This window comes from Microchirus variegatus, assembly GCF_963457635.1.
Source record: "Microchirus variegatus genome assembly, chromosome: 2".
Lineage (NCBI taxonomy): Eukaryota > Metazoa > Chordata > Actinopteri > Pleuronectiformes > Soleidae > Microchirus > Microchirus variegatus.
Genome location: NC_139803.1, coordinates 18,589,450 through 18,606,207, shown reverse-complemented (window position 1 = coordinate 18,606,207; position 16,758 = coordinate 18,589,450). Strand labels below are relative to the sequence as shown.

At 39.3% G+C, this 16,758-nt stretch overlaps 1 protein-coding gene across 7 annotated transcripts in view; it reads right to left on the bottom strand.

The window, feature by feature from the left end:
• Positions 1-16,758, bottom strand: part of msi2b (musashi RNA-binding protein 2b) — a 350,443-nt gene that overhangs the window by 54,719 nt on the left and 278,966 nt on the right. For all 7 annotated transcript variants that reach the window (XM_083885953.1, XM_083885952.1, XM_083885951.1 and 4 more), the window contains exon 10: positions 11,883-11,957. In XM_083885953.1, coding sequence (XP_083742079.1) covers positions 11,883-11,957 — 75 coding nt within the window. The remainder of the gene's footprint in view (positions 1-11,882; positions 11,958-16,758) is intronic.

Sequence of the window (16,758 nt, the reverse complement as noted above, 5' to 3'; positions counted from 1 at the left end):
TCATTTAAATATCTCTTTCTCTCTCTCTATTTTTAACCAAAGAATGCAACCTAAAAATCTAATTACACACAAATTACAACATCACATAAACAGGCCATTTTTGAAGTTGTTAATGATTGACCTGTGAGTTAACATATTTTTTTCAACTCAACAAATTCCTGATTTAAAGTAACACACAGTAGGATTTTCCACTAAAATATCTGAGTGGGTTCCTATAGTATACTGGACTTGTACTTGAAAATGTATTAACAATGAATACACAAACCTTCTGAAAGGGGAATGATGTATTTTATTTTATTATCTTTCCCTAAATTAAGTTTCTGTTTTTATATATAAACTGTTATCGTCATTATTTACCTTTATAAACGTTAAAAGTTTATTGTACGTCAGAAATATTTGTACCTTTTACTGTACTGTTCAAAAAAGTAAAAACAAAACCAAGAAACATGCATGCATTAATGATTGTTTACACTGAGGATCCGTAACATGCATCCTTGCAAAGCTTCTGTGTGATGGACTCAGTCCTTTGAATTTGACGCATCCTGCACATTGGAATAGACCTTCAGCAAAGTCTGATGACGCATTATCCTTGAAATTCAGCATTTTGTAGATCCTTCCCTGACTTTGACAAACAACCACGGAGTTCTTGTCTGGAAATAGCTTTAGATGACAGCTCATAACTTCCAAATTAACATCAACAAACACAGTGGAGACATTTTAGGCCTTGAAGAAAATGTCTTGCCCATCCTAAAAAGATTTCTGGCATTATGTTACACGGAATTCATTCTGACACACGTCTGTGTAATATACACAAGCTCTTTGTCATTGGTTTCAGTATTTAACATTTAAATTACACAGAAATACATGATTCTATATAAAAAAAAAAAACCTCACCTCTCTGTTCTGAGTCAACGCTGAGTCACAGCTCTCTCTTTTTTCATAGGCTGACATTAAAAGGGACAGTGGAATATAAAATAAATTTCACTCTCAACCTCATCTAATTCACACAAGAGACACTTTCTGTCCTCCTCTGGGACTGAAGTGAAGCGTCCACTTTCCACAGCCAAAGGCAAAATGTCAGACATTAGCACAAATAGACTTTGCTCAGTAATATTGCTTGGTATAATGTTTAATGGCCCAATATGTTGGGTCTCATATGCCAGTTTGCTCTAATTTTTTTTCCAACATTTTATTTCTTTATAATTTTCTAATAGTAGATAATTAAACCAACAGCAAGGTTATTTATTTCACAGTATATACAAAAAAACAAATGTAGAGGGTTGACGGTAAGCTCGTTTGCCCTTGGAAAGTATATTATTAGATATGTTAATAAATTACACAGCCAGAAATTGTCGTTTGCCGAGCATGGCTCACACATTATATCACCTCATAAGGATAATTTTATGCAAACACAATGAGCAACTCATGGGTCATTTTCACAAGGTCATCACTGCAGATCCCTGCAGGGGGCACAATTCTAAACAGCAACATGAAAATGTTACCAAGGTTTTACAAAGCTTCACATTATTTACAACAGCTCTACCAGAAGACTCCAACAGTTTGTTTTCCTGGAAAATGGACACAGGTAGATGGACAAACAGCTCCAACAGGAAGAAGAGTGACTGACAAAGGAATAGGAAGACTTGCATGAAAGCCTACATCATACACGGTATGTAGCCCAAATATAACCCAGGAGTAACCAACCTTTGTGGCAGGCTTGGCAATGAAGAGGATAACCATGGATGCTTGCCTCAAACAGGTCTTATCTAAGGAAGGCCACAACCCATCACTCAAACACATACAAGGACATACATACAAAAGGGGGAACCCTCTCACTCACTCATTCATTGCCTACTTTATCCTCCACAGCCCTTTGTCCCAGCTAACAAAGGGCAGAGTACACCCTAGACAGGTCTCCAGTCCATTGCAGGGCAAACACTGGGACGAACAACCATTCACCCACAGAAATGCCCTAGGTCAAACACTGCAACGTGAGACTGAAAATGCATGACGCGACTGAGCCAAACCCTAATTTTAGTATGAATGGAACCACAGTATGTGCAAGCAGAAATTAGTTGCAACTCTCTTCAAACACTGAGCAAGGAAATAATGCAGGAGCTACCATGGAAGCTGCAGGTTATGGGTCCATACACACATGTTCTGCACAACTAAGTCTATTGAAACAGCCTCATGGAATAATGCTTAAAATAAAAGTATATTTAACCAAAGACTCTGCTGCATTTAAATCAGCATAAAAAACATAAAGTTTAATGTTGGAAAAAGCAGTAGTAATATAATTGACTCCACAGCTGCTTTATATTGTATGAAAAGCTCCTCCTTCAGGTCATTAAATCCCTGCAGCCATATGAAGGCAGCAGTACACACATGTTAATTAATCTGCAGACTCCTCTTCAGTTCTTTAATCCTGTCCATGGTAAATCTTTTTTCCAAATTTGCATTTTTTTCCGCCGCCATGTTTTGTTCTTGAAATGCCCTACAATGCTGATACTGGGATAAATTATTGATGTGTGTGTGTGTGTGCGTATATAGATATAGATATACAGTACTGTGCAAAAGGCATATGTTTCAGGCACCACCAGCTCTGTCAAATTCTGTGATCACTGGAATTGATTAAAGCCAGTCTTTAATGGATGTCACATTTCTTGGGTAAGAGTTTAACCCCTGGCTCTTGTGACTCAATTCCAAGGGGCAATATGATAGGTATAACACAACTTCATCTCCCCGTCAGAAAGCCTTTTCTAAATGAAAAGGCTGGTCCACTGCTACCTTATTTGGAAAGTTTGTGTGAAGTGAATTCCATACACCATTTTTTTGGTGTGTATCTGTGTCATTACCTTGTATATGAAGCCCTGAAGTTTCGAAACAAACTTCAGGGCAATGGTTGAACAAACAGTTCAACCATTGCTGAGAACGCTGTGTTTATTGTAATCTCTGAAAATCCCGTAATAGCTACGTAAATAGCGGTTCTCCTGAACAGTGGATCCTCCTGGTCCGGGAACTAGTCCTGGTACATGTGGTTGCGTACATTGAACCGCAGAAGAATAACGTCCGTTGTGGAAGTGTTTCACGAGCGACAGATCGACTGATCGATGATTTATGTTTTGGCACAATCTTCCTGCCTCATTATCTTCTGCACTCATGTCACTTTTCTTTCTTTTTTTTTGATTTTCCCACTGTATGTCGTGTGTGTGAGTGTGCGTCTCTGTCTCCCTCCCACCCTCCTATGTTTGTCATTGGTTTGCTTCAGCTGTCGATCCACAGCAAGCATGAAATAAGGTTTGTGGTTGGCTGGCCGTAGTGGTGCATTCAAGGGCAATCGTAAAAAAATATGTGTATTGTGACTGCCAGAGCTGTACATGCAGGGCGAGCGCGGGGGAAAATCTATATCGTTTATATCGTCGCTTTTCCGATATTAGGGAGAGGGGGAGAGAGAGTGTCTGGAAGCAGTTATGTGTGCGAAATTAAAGCGTGATTGTTATCAAAGCAGTCGGCATCAAAGCTTTGTTGACCAAAGGAAGGCAAAGAAAACCGGAGAATAAGTGAACTGTTAACAAAACAGACACAGGGTGAGTGGACTGTTAGTATTTTAGCTAGCGATCTTTATGCTAACGTGTTAGCAGACTTCATCATCACAAAAACAACAAACAGATGATTATTCAGCGGTTGAAAGAGAGCTCTATATTCTTATGGGTGAGTTTTCATATATGTAGTATTAACTGTGATGGAATCGAACCGGCCATCACCAGACTGGCACAACCTTACAGGTGTGCGCCACACGTCCCTGTGTTATCCTTCCTGGTGTTTTTCAGTATTCACTTTGGATGTGGAACCTTAAATGTTGGAGTATAAGGGAATTGAACCCACAAGCTCAAGATCCTGAGCTAACTACACACTCTTGCCTTCATTTACTAACCGTTTGGCTGCGTGTTGGACCGACCTTATTAAGTAGTTCAATACGCGCCAGGGCATGAACTTCCTGGCGTCCCAGAGATATGATATGATATGAGAGGGTTATGTAGTCCAGTCACGCAAACAATCTAAACAGTTTGTGTAATGGTTTACACACTTGGCTTTGGAGCAGGAGACCTGGGTTCAATTCCCACTTGGAAGAAGTACCTTTATGCATGTGATTCACACACACACATTGAAGACTGGCTGTATGACCTGACTTTGCTTACAAACGCACACTGATTAACTGTGCGGCAGTGTGGGGAGTGTGTGTGTGTGTGTGTGGTGGCGGTGGTGTGTGTATTGAATTATTTAATAATCCAAGTAGGAATCGAACCCAGGTCTCCTGCTCCAAAGACAAGTGTGTAAACCATTACAACAGTTTGGCTGTAAGTGCCAGATGGACATTATTAAATAGTTCAATATGTTCTATTCTATTATTGAAAGGCTTCCAAATTTTGCAAATAGGCACTCAAGGACAAATAGTTCATGGGTCTAAGAGAATGACTCAAGGTCCTGAGGTTCCTGTGAGCATGGGTTCAAATCTTGCATAGACTGATTTTTAAATACAATATTCAACCAAAAAGAGTAAAAAGGAGTTTGAAAAATGAAAGTTAGAGTGTGGAGTTAGCTTAAGTGGTTAAGGAGCAGTTGTCAGGATCCTGAGGTGGATGGTTCAAATCCCTTATACTCATTTAAGGTTCCACATCCACAGCTTGTGCCAGCTGTTCATACCGAGGTCTTTTAGGTTTCCTTTCGTTTAATTTCAATCGTAGCTACTTAACTGGCAACCTATGGCTGCTCAACCGCTGAGACTCTATTGACTGCTATGATTGGTAGACGGCGGTAGATGGCGTGTCATGCCAAAACATAATTTCATAACATAAACAAACTTTCCGGTGCGGAAAATATTTTTTTAATGCAAATATCTTTTTTTACTAGTTTTTCATATAACATACTAGTTCAGTATGTTATATGAACATTATTCCTTGCCCTCTGTGACATATTAGGAGGATTTTATGGCCAGTTGCTCTAAACGTATTACATAATGCACCTTTAAGTATAGATGATGGAAATACAATGGTATGCAAAAGTTTGGTCACCCCTGTAAATTTTAGAGGCTGTTATTTCTGCAAATGAAGGATGCACAAATGCCTAATTTTGTTTAAATATTTATTGCACACTTTCTGTAAATCATATAAACTTTATTACATATTTAACTGAAATGTCTTTTTCAAACAACCAATGACTTATGACTTAAGGAAAATCATGAAAATTTACAGGGGTGCCCAAACTTGCATACCACTGTATGACTACACGAGTGTAAGAAAAAGAAATGATAACAGAATAAGCCACCCCCCCACCCTTCCTATATATATATTTTTTTTTAAAGTTATTTCATTTCAAATCTTAAGAGGATATTATGTCCAGTTTTTTTTATGTATTGTATATGTATTGTTCTGTGTAGCAGTGTAGCTCACAACAATAGCATCTGTGCTCATACAGAGAGGTGTGGTTTCACTGACAGCTTGGACCAGGAGGGGGTTGTGCTATGTAAATGTGATGATACTGTTCCCGGCTCCCAGAAGGTGTGAATCTTTGAGGCTAAAATTCTCCCTAAAGCGGTTTGTGAGTGCCTACATTCAAATGGCCACATCTTCTTCAAATATTACCATATTTGCATGTGTTTGACATTATTGGAAAGCTTAGAAATCACACTTTCAGAATCTGTAAATAACTCAAAATGTCACTTAGTAGACTTGTGACCAGTTTTGCCATGGCTTGACTAGGCCTGTCACGATAACAAATTTTGCTGGACGATAAATTGTCTCAGAAATGATTGCGATAATCGATAATATTGTTGTTCTGAGATAATTTTCATCTAATACAATGATAATGGTATAATAATGCAGGTACACCTTTTCAAAGAGAAATAAACTTTTAATTTTAAAGAATATTTAACACTAGAACACAATAAATTAACAAACAAGCAAAAGCAATAAATAAAATGGGTTAGCTGCACTCTGCTGTGGTCGGCTACACCAGGAGTCCCGCCTCCCCACACACCATGTGACTGACAAGTGACTGACATGAGGGTTCACTCATCGTTACTTTGGATTGCTCCCGGGTGAAACCGATAAAATATTTCATCAGATGTGCCTTTAGACGGCGACGGCGTTTTTGGGGCTTAAAAACGTAAAAAAAATGAACCCACCCTCCAGAGTGGAAATCTTAAAAACGCTGCGCTGTCGCGTTCCCGTTTAAAGGGTTGAAAACGCTAAAGCGTTTTCTGAGCTGCTCACGCTGGTACGACGCTGAAGTTGGCACCACATTCGCGTTCTCTTTAGAGAACCTGAGGCGAATGTGGTGCCAACTTCAGCGTCGACACGCTGGCTATCCTCCTGTACGGGAGGATAGCACATCTGTACTGCACATCAGATCCATGTGCAGTACAGACAAACAACAACAAACATGTGGATTAGAATCCATCAGTCGCACATTCAAGTCGCCTTAGCTGCTCTGATACCTGTCCAGGAATCATTTCAGCAATTACGCCGAGTCGATGTTTTGGTTTTCGACTGTGGGCGACTCAGCGCTAGTAGAGAGAAGTAGAAGGAAGTTTCAGCGCATGCGCGCGCTCCTGGTATTGTTGTATGGCAGTGCTTCACAGCGCCACCTAGCCACCTGGCATGCATACTACATCAAATTTAACACACTTTAGGACCTGAGAGAGAGAGAGACGGGTAAAACAAAAAAGCATGCAAATGGCATTTATCGCGGCCAGAAAAATGATTGAGCTAATTTTAATTATCGTGCGATTAATTGATTTATTGAATATCGCGACAGGTCTAGGCTTGACACATATTTCTTATTAAAACTTATTTACAAAAACTTACGTACTTTACAGAGCCTTTCTCTTTTTGTACATATGTTGGAATGATGCTTATATTTCTTGTGCAAATAACTGTTCATTGTATTTATAGTAGAATATCAACTATGAATTGTTTTTTAGTTTACAAAAATGACCACCAGTAAAAGCCTTACACTTTTGACACATAATAGAAAAAGGTTAATTAACGTTAATAAATGCTTATTACAGCATTTATGAACTTTAATGAATGTTTACATTCAAATACAACATTCACTGGAATACCATTTAATATTGCTCTAAGTTAGCCCTAACACTCAATTAACAATATGACAGACAGTCTGCATAAAAGGCAACAATGATAGCTACTACACCGCCTTGTGGGCCATAATTAAAAATAAACGATGGCCAAGCCACAATGGGATTAATCTGTAATGAACTCACAGTGAACAAATCGCAACACATGGACAGATGCACTGTATTTGATCAATATCAAACACACGTTGTGATCAATGTAGGAATTAATTAGGAGTTCCACAAGCTGTCAGAGTCAGTTTAACAGTCGGTGAGTTGGTGTCGGCTTTGAGTCTAACTGGCTGCACTGAAGGCTTTTTTTTCCCCTTTTAATCTCAGGTTCTGTGTTTTTCACACACTCGTTTTAGTTTCTGTTTTCTACACTGCAGCACTGGTTTAGCTGCAGGGATGTCACCTCTGGTTTCTCCTTTTCCCTCTACATCTTATTGAGTTTTTGTACTTTAGTCAGTGCTTCATCACTGATCAATGTGTTATCACTGTTTCATCTTGACAATTGAGCAATTGCCTTACCACATTTCTCCCTGTTAACTGTGGGCCCCTGAGGTTTACTAGGAATAAAAAAAAAAACCTTGAAATGCTGCACAGAATTTACACCTCTTGGATCCAGCCAGTCTAGTCCTAGCTTCTTTATGATAGTTATATAGAGTGTTTGAGTGAGGTTACATACAATGAGAAAAAAAGCCTATGATCTTAAATTGAGGATGCGTTCCAGCTCTTAGTAAGGAAGGACACTAGTCAATATTTGGCCTGAGGTTATTTAATTTAGGCAGGGAGTTTGATTCATACATTAAAAATTCCAATTACCCTGTCAAGAGTTGAGCAAGCCCAGAGGAGGCTGTTTTAATCATACAGCTTTATCAAACTCTTAAAATTGAGTTTAACATGGACAGGATCATACATTCTGCCTCAGGGAAGGTTATACCACTTAATTTGTTGTAAATAGTAAACATTTAAAAAATGTTTTGACAGAGTTACATATGCTGAGGAAATACTGATCACTCAATTCTGTTTAATCTCCTCTTCCTATTTTGTTGAGTTCATCAGTGTTTTAGGATGAATTTAGAGGACCTGGAGTGTTGATTAATACTCCTGCTCAGCAAATATACTGTAGATCAGGATTCTTTATTATTTGACTCATGCATAGTTATAGCAGTACAAATATGACTGGTGGGTCCATACAGGGTGAGACAGTGAACTGTGGGCCAACTACACACAATCGGGCAGTAACTCAGGCAAACACTGGCTTCACTGTTGAACACAGACAACAGACCACATAGCACAAGGTGAGGACACTTTGGATAGTCCCCAGCAAATGTCCAACAGCAACAACAATTCAAGGACTAAGGATGAGATTTTCCCAGTAACAATGCACAACAAAGGTTTCTGTGTGTCATTATAGTTGGGTGTTGACAAACAGAGGAAGAGGTTATGACTCTGCTTTATGTAAGCATGGATTTTGCATTTTGCTTCTTTTTGTGTTAAGTGAGAAAAAAGTTTGATCTTGCAAGGGACGGTGTTTAAGACTGGAGAATCCTGTCAAACATGCTTGCTTTTACGACATCAATGGCCATGCACCATGGACAGTCTTTAATTTCTTGTTCCTTACATTTCAAAACACAACAATTATTTGACCTAGATGTTCTCCCTGCCCCTCCACACACACAGAGAGACACATTTTTGTTAGGGTTGGGAATATCACAAACTTTTAGAGTCGATTGTCGAGGTCCACGTGTCGAATTTTTCTTTTTTTTACACAGCAACAGCAGTAATGCGGGGGTGTAAACTATTCTACAGTGTACTACTTCATTTTAGGCTCAAAAACATGGCTGTAATGTCCATTATTATTGACCATCAGAACAGCAATAATAAAAATGAGGGGGAAAAAAAGCAGACTCCGCTGGAATGCGTGTGTCGCCACTCGCAGACGGCTCAGGTTTTTGAACCTGCGCTCGTTAGGTGTCCACCAGAGTGAAGTACAGTGATCCTGACTGGGTGAGATGCCGTCTTCATTGGTGTAGCGCTCGTATTATGTCCCCCAGTCCCGTCCTAACCTTAAGCGCAACCTCGATTTCACTGCACGCACATACGCGCACACACACACACACACACACGCTCGGACGCGCACAGCCACTCGAGAGAACGAGCCAGTGATGCGCGCATCAGAGAGAGTGCAGAGAGCCTGGACGGCAGGATCACCTTTTCGTGCACAGCTTCTTTAACCTCCATGGTCTTGAACTTTACGTGTTTGTGACACTTCGACTTTTTTTACTATAAATGTTTTTGTCGAGGTGCGCACGTGTCGATTGTCGATCGATTTGTCGACAAAAAAGTCCCATCCCTAATTTTTGTACAGTACTTTGGTAAGTTATGTGCCTTTTATCTGTCTTTTACTGTAGCATTACTTGTCCTGACTGCATCCAAAAAAATGAAAGCTGCGAGTTGCGGACACAGGCCGATTGGTACACACATATAGTCAGACAGCTGTTCAGGGAGCTCTTGATTGCTGTTGGAAGAGCACACATTTTGGATATTGTATAATAATGTTGGTGAGAGGCTGAAATCATGGTTGTGATTAAAATACAATTGTGAAGTCCTGCTGAATGTCAAGGTTATTTTTAATTTAATTTTTTTAATTTTTTAGCAGTGGAATCTACTCCTGAAACTTTTCATGGCACACGGGCTTGCTTTACTCACACTGTGTGCTTCTTCTGCCTTGCCTGCTCATTTGTGACATAAAATGCATTGCTCTGTAAGCAGCACAAAAAACGAAATTTGCTATACTGAGATTGTGGGCCTTACCAATTACCGGCGCCAATGTTCGGCATTTTGATGCCGAATATTTTTTTTTTTTTTTAATCCAACGGCTGATAAGAGATCCACAGAGGGAGTCGTGTGGAGCTGATAGGTTTACTAACCATTATGTGAACTCATTTGGTCATGGTTTGAATGTAACAGACATTACTTTAAACTTAGAAAGGACAGCTTTAAATTGCTGATGACGTAATAGTGCTCATTGTATGCATGTGTGTATTTGATTATATACATGAGAAAGTGGGAGTTATTTGCACTGGTACAACAATTTGAGGGGCTGGAATTATATTTATTGGAAAATGGCTTTGTTTGAGCACTGACTGACTGTTATATTATCAGAGCTAATGAGCAGAACTGGTTTATGGATCAAGTGTTGTTCTGAAATAAGTCCTGCATCATGCATACTTAAATAATGTTGTCATGTTTCACACACACACACACACACACCCCCCCCCCCACACACACACACACTGAAACATTGCAGGGGATTATTTGCATTTTGTGTGTGGCACTATGGCATTTTGTTTTGTTGCTGTGTTTTCTTTGTGTGTGTGGTATATTGGACTTGGTTGTTGCTGGTATGTGACATTGCAAATTGGGGCAGCATAATTGTCTATTGTCGATAGTGGCAGGAGTGCTTGCATCAGCTTGCAGTGAAATGTATGACCAGACATATATGTAAGTAAAAAGTACACTTAGTAGACACTCCTTCAATATCAAACCTGTGAGACGGTGAGAAGCCGCATTTCTCACGTTTTATCAGTTTTTTGGGTCAAAACCTGTGTTTTTGGTGAAATCAGCCTATTTTCTAATGCCGATTACTGAAGAATGGAAAAAGGTAGAAACAAAAAAAAATATTCCAGATGAAAGAAGAAAGTCTATTCTTTTTTTTGTTGTTTCAATGTTTACATAGTCATAGAACACAATATTCTGTGGGTCTTGAAAGATGGGTCAAAATGCTCAAAAACAGCTGGCGGTATGGGACTCTCTGCTCTGAAAATGGCTGGCAGCGAATGAGTTAAATTCCTGGCTACTAGTTACCAATATAAATGGTTGTTATTGGGTTAAATCATCAGTGTATCAGTGCTAGTCCATTTCTTCTGTCAAATAATCTATCGGTCAGGTATAAAAACAGCATATGTCTGTGTCTATATGCAGGTGGTCACAGCTGGACCTCTTGTTTCACCATTCCTGAATCTTATTTCCCAAAGATATTACAACAATCTGAGTGGCTGTCCGATATTTCCTATTCCGTCTTATCAGTGGAAGGAATGATGTCTAGCAAAGGCACACAAAGCATGTGTAAAGTTTTATAAATAAAGCATGAAATTGACCGGATGGCTGTTTGAGAGAGGACGCTCAGAGCCACAGGGCCTCAAACAGCAGACAGGTGTAGCTGCCCACTTCCACACTGATTACCTACCATTTGGACTCCCACTAAAGGACCCCGCCACTCTGAGTCAACAACTTTAATGCAGAAAATGACTTCATTCATTTTCCATTAAAAACACCACATTTTAAAATCTGCCGACACACAAAAGTGCTGCTTATTTTTCCGCTTCTTCACAGAAGAATTTGCATACATTGGACCGTGGAAGACGAATAACTTTTCCCCATTTTAGACATTTAGTCATGGTTGTGTTCAGGTGTGCGCTAAAAAGGAGAGAGGGATTTACTTAACTTGAACGTCAGCTTTCAGACCCTACAGTTTAGGAATCCACACACGTAACAAACCCTTATAACCCTGAGGATTAGCTGATGACTGACATGTATAATGATGAGTGTGTGTGTGCGTGCATGTGTGCATGTTAATGTGTGTGCATCTTTGTATGTGTTGGTTTGATTGTGCCACTTGAGAGCCAGCCTGATAGAAATCAGCTGCAACACTGATATTTTAAGAAGGCCTTTATTAACTCACCAGGGAACTGGTAGCTGTAGCTTGGTGCGAATCCAGTGTATCCGCGGCCGTACGTCGCCACAATGTTAGGGTAACCTTTGAGAGAGAGGAGAAAGAGGTGAGAGGAAATAACATACATATGTAAAGATGTGACACTCAAATACACCAAGGCGAAACACTGGGCCAAAGCTGCTCATATCTGCACATGGAGAGGGAAGCGCATCTTAAAAAGACTGGCTTTGAAACTCCTGGTGATAAAAACTCACATCATTAAAGGCGTTGTTACTCTTCTGTGTGGTCTTTGTGAACAGAAACAATCAAACCTTATTCATCTGAAATCATGCTCTGTCAAGCAATACTATCAGACCCCCGACTGAGGGAGTGTTTGTGTTATAGAGGACACTGGACTGAGAAAAACATCAGTAAAAACACCTTACAATCCACCTTTGAGAGAAATGATTGTTTCATGAACACACACAAGGTCACACAGCGGCATAGTGGCTAGCATTGTTGCCTTGCAGCAAAAAGACCACAGTTTGTAACCCAGTCTGACTGATGGCCTTTCCCTACACTTAAGGCCACATTATACTTCTCCGACTGCGTATGCGTTATCCGTCTGCGTCACCACGGAGACGCCTCGAGCATTTATACTTCTGCGTCGTGGTGACGGACACTCGCTGCAATTTCCCGCCCGATCAGTAGGGGTCGCTGCGCAAGGTTGTTGTGCTTCTGGCTACAGTGAGCAATGGCGTCCGAGAAAGAAAGAGAGAGAAAGACTGTTGTTGTTGAAAAAGTGGCCGTTTCTCACTTTTCTGTGTCACGGAACGCAGTTTTAAGATAATTTGAGGCGAGAAATTGGCCATTTAGAGTCTGAACATGTGCTGTGTGTGTTAAGATATGACGTATTTATAGTTCGGCAGCGGCGTTATCGGCGGGGATCAGCTCCGCCTCTGTCAGGACGCCCGGAGCGCACTGAGAGCCGGCACAGAGCAGCTTAGCTCGGCCTGTCCTGAGGACCAATCGCAGCTCTTGCCGTCTCCGTAGTCCCTTGACGGAGTGACGGACACTTAAAAAATATTTTGTGCAGACGGAGACTACGCAGAGGCTCTTCGACAGTCTCTGCGTCGACGCAGAGTCTCTACGTAGCCTACGCAGAGCACTTTACGCAGAAGTATAAATTGGGCTTTAGAAATAAAAGTGCTAAGTAAAACCATATAAGGTTCTTCAGCTTGTCCTCATAGGCTTTGGCTCCAGGTAGAACCTTTTTATAAACCCTTTTGGAGGGTTCCACCAAGAACCCTTTTTAAAACCCTATATTCAGGAAAGGGGTTTTAAAGGGTTCACAGGATCAAACTGGTTCTGGAACCATTATTTTTACCAAGAACACTTGAAAAACAAGAAAGGGTTTTTCAGAAGCAAATGGTTCCAGGTAGAACCTCAGCCCTTGTAGAAGGACCCTTTTGGAACCCTTATTTCTAAGAGTGTAGATTGACCATAGGTTTGAGTGTGAATGGTTGTTTTTGTTGTGTTTTTGTTTTTGTGTTTTGTGTTCAGCAGCCCCTGTGACCCTCAAAGCAGGAATGAAAACAAGCATTATATTAAGAAGATGAAGATACTTGAGCAAACAGTTTCTTACAGGAGAACACTGGACTTCTGTGGGTAATGACAACTGCTGTTGAAGAGCAAAAACTGCAGTCACTGGTACTGACTGAGTAAAAAGATAGAGCAGCACCATACTATTATGGAGCCACTTTTAATGGATCTTTACTTTGTCTTGGCCTTTGTTTCTCGATAAATGCACATAACTGTGTAAGTGCACACGAGTTCCATCTGAGGTTCACAGGAGATAATCTATAATAACAATATGTTAATTCAAATGCGCTTCCTTTGAGTAATTCTACATTAATTATGTGGTTTTAAATTAAAACATTCACTGTTACAAGCCTCACTATGAAGATGAAAAGATGCAATTAAGTGCAACAAAGTTTTTTGTATATCAATTGTTAGAGCTAAAATAAATACTTTACACATTCAAAAACTGAGAAGTAAATATTTTCTTGTAATACCTTGTATGAAAAACTGCAATAATCAAGAAGCAATTTATTTTCATGTTTCAAGGTTAATAAAGAAGTGGCATTTATTCATAGCTGACTGTGTTGATAGACCGTCGAGTGGAAATCATTCGCTGCATGTGCAGTTTCGACAACAAACAATAAACAGTTACGCTCAATTACATTAACCTCTAATCTTGATCATGCCGCTCTTGTCGCTCGTCCCGCAGGACCTTGTTCTAAAGGTGTTGCCGCTTTGTGAGATATCAGCCATCAATTTAGTGAATAAAAATGTTTTTATAACCTATGAGAGTAAAGACCACAGCTATAAAGAGTGGAGCCTAGACGGTAAAATGATTCTCTTTCCAGAGTAGATGACCTGGTGATTTAAACTGTGAGTATTACATGGCTGCACGCTTTATACACAGTCCTGCTTTAAAGTGAGCAGTTTATGCTGTGTCTTTATATTTACAGGCATGTAAGGCATTTCAACTGACAGGGTTTTAACAGTTCCCACTGCTAGTGTAGTAGTAACATTTTGTGTAGTAACACTTTGTTTAGCCCAACTACCAACCTGTTAAGTAAAAACATTTGTTGTTTTTTTGTAGACTTAGAATAAGTTTTGCTTTACAGATAAAGTCACAGCTGCCACATTTCTACAGCAGTCAAAAGTGAGGTGCATTTCATGTTTTGAAGTAAAAGATTCTTACACAAATGAATGATAAGTGAACAGCTCCAACCATAAAAACCAAATGGATAATCCAACAAAGAAGGAAGAGGGTCCCAGATGCACTTGGGAAAGAGAGAGTGAGCAGATGTTACTAATTCTTATACACTGGTCTATTATGTATTTTGGAGATAACGTGTACTTTTATTTTATTTTAGTTTTATATTCATAAGAACTTTCACTTTCACTCCATTTTATGTCCTAAATAAATGACATACAATTATTCCAACACATTTTCCACATGCACTTTTTCCAGATAGGAAATCAGGTTGGAAATCATTGTTAATAACACACAAGTGCAAACAGGCATGACAAAAGTTAGCAACCATAAGAATATGAAGGGATGAAGGAGGTAACTCCAGAAGGTCACCATTGGCAGTATTTAGAAAAGAAAATGTTCACTGTGAGTTTAAGATTTTCCTTAAAAAAATATAGTGCCCTTTATGCCTTCAGATACAGAAATATTAGAATTTCAGAAATAAGAGAGGAGGAAAGCGACTGGTAGGAGGAGGTGAGTAAGAAAAGGGGGGTTTTGTTTGTCCATCTTTATGGGTCCATGTTTATTGAAGTTATCATATTAGCTTGTACTTTTATTTTAAATACTTCAAGGGTTTATCTCAAGTCATCATCTAATAGGTGACTTTAACATCTACCAAAAACATTTTTATGTGTGGTTTGCTGGAGCTCCATATGCAGATGTGCATTATCGGTTTAGGTTTTTAGTACAAATCGCACTGTTCTTCATTCTTTAGCCTTTTAATTCATTTTCATTTTTTGTATCCGACCATAAGCTCCTGGGCTTTTTTACAGCTCAGTGTAATAACACTTTATAGTAGTTGCCCTGAAATGGTGTTGCCATCTGTTTATGATCTGTGTATCTTCAGCACAGCAGAAAGGTCCATGTGTTAATATGGCTTGATGCAATTTGTTAAAAATATGCCACAGGCAAGGAAGTGATAGCTGCTTCACATTTACACCTCCAGCACAACATTTCACTTGTGGTTTGTTATTGTTGTTTTTACCGGTTTAAGCAATGATTGGCCAGTAATTAACTTGTTATCCATCTTAGTTATCTCAAAAGGCATTACCATGGCAACCAATACTCACCGGGAATCATGAGCATGTGCTGCTAAATGCATCAAAAATAATCAGACTGTCTTAATAAAAAAAAGTCTATGCGAGGACAACAACATGAACAGTATCATTATTCAGCTACTATTATTGTCAACCATTTTCACAATATTGTTTATTTTACACATTTGTTTTTACCCTCACTTTTGAATCATTTTATTTAATTGATGAATTTATTTGTTAAATGTATTTATTTGTTAAGTTAAAACTACCTATATTTATATAATATATGTTAATCATATGTTATTTGTGAAGTGCATTTGATAAAAAGTAGTCTCAATGTGCTGAGGATATAAGTGAATTATACATTTACAAAACATATTTTTTAGCATCTGTAATTATGAAGTCATCAGGACTAGATTCATTTAAAAAACATAACCTGAGGAGTGCTGTTTATTCTTACATTTATAACAGAATCTTAAAAAAAATGTTTGCAATTAAATAGTAACACGTGGTCAGTCCAGGTCATTTAAATGAGATCCGTCATTTTCTCTCAGCATCCTTTATTTCCTTGAGTTTGGGGATTACATCACTGCCCGGTTACCTGCAACTCTCGCCTGCCACAAAAAGCACCCTCCATAACCAGCTCATCTGTGAGCCGCGGCTTCACTCAGCCACCCGCCTCGTCACTCTGTTCCCCAGACTGCCTGCTGGCTGCTCGTTTGGCTCCGTCCTCCTGACCAACATTCCCTCTTTGCTCTCAGCCTTCGCCTGCCACACTCCTCATCTCCCCAATAAATATTCATTTGATCACTTGTTTCTATGTTCTGCATTTAGCTTCAACCACTCAACTCAAGTCACTGATTTTGGGTGAAAATTACTAGTAGAAAAAAAAAAAAATGCAAATTCTCTTTTCTGCCAAAAGCCTTAAATCACTACTCTGATTAACTCACAGGCTCTAGTATCAAGTATTTATAAATATACATGTACTTTTTTTTCAGGGGTAAAATATGTCATTGCAATCTAAAATGTGATTGTAATTATGCTC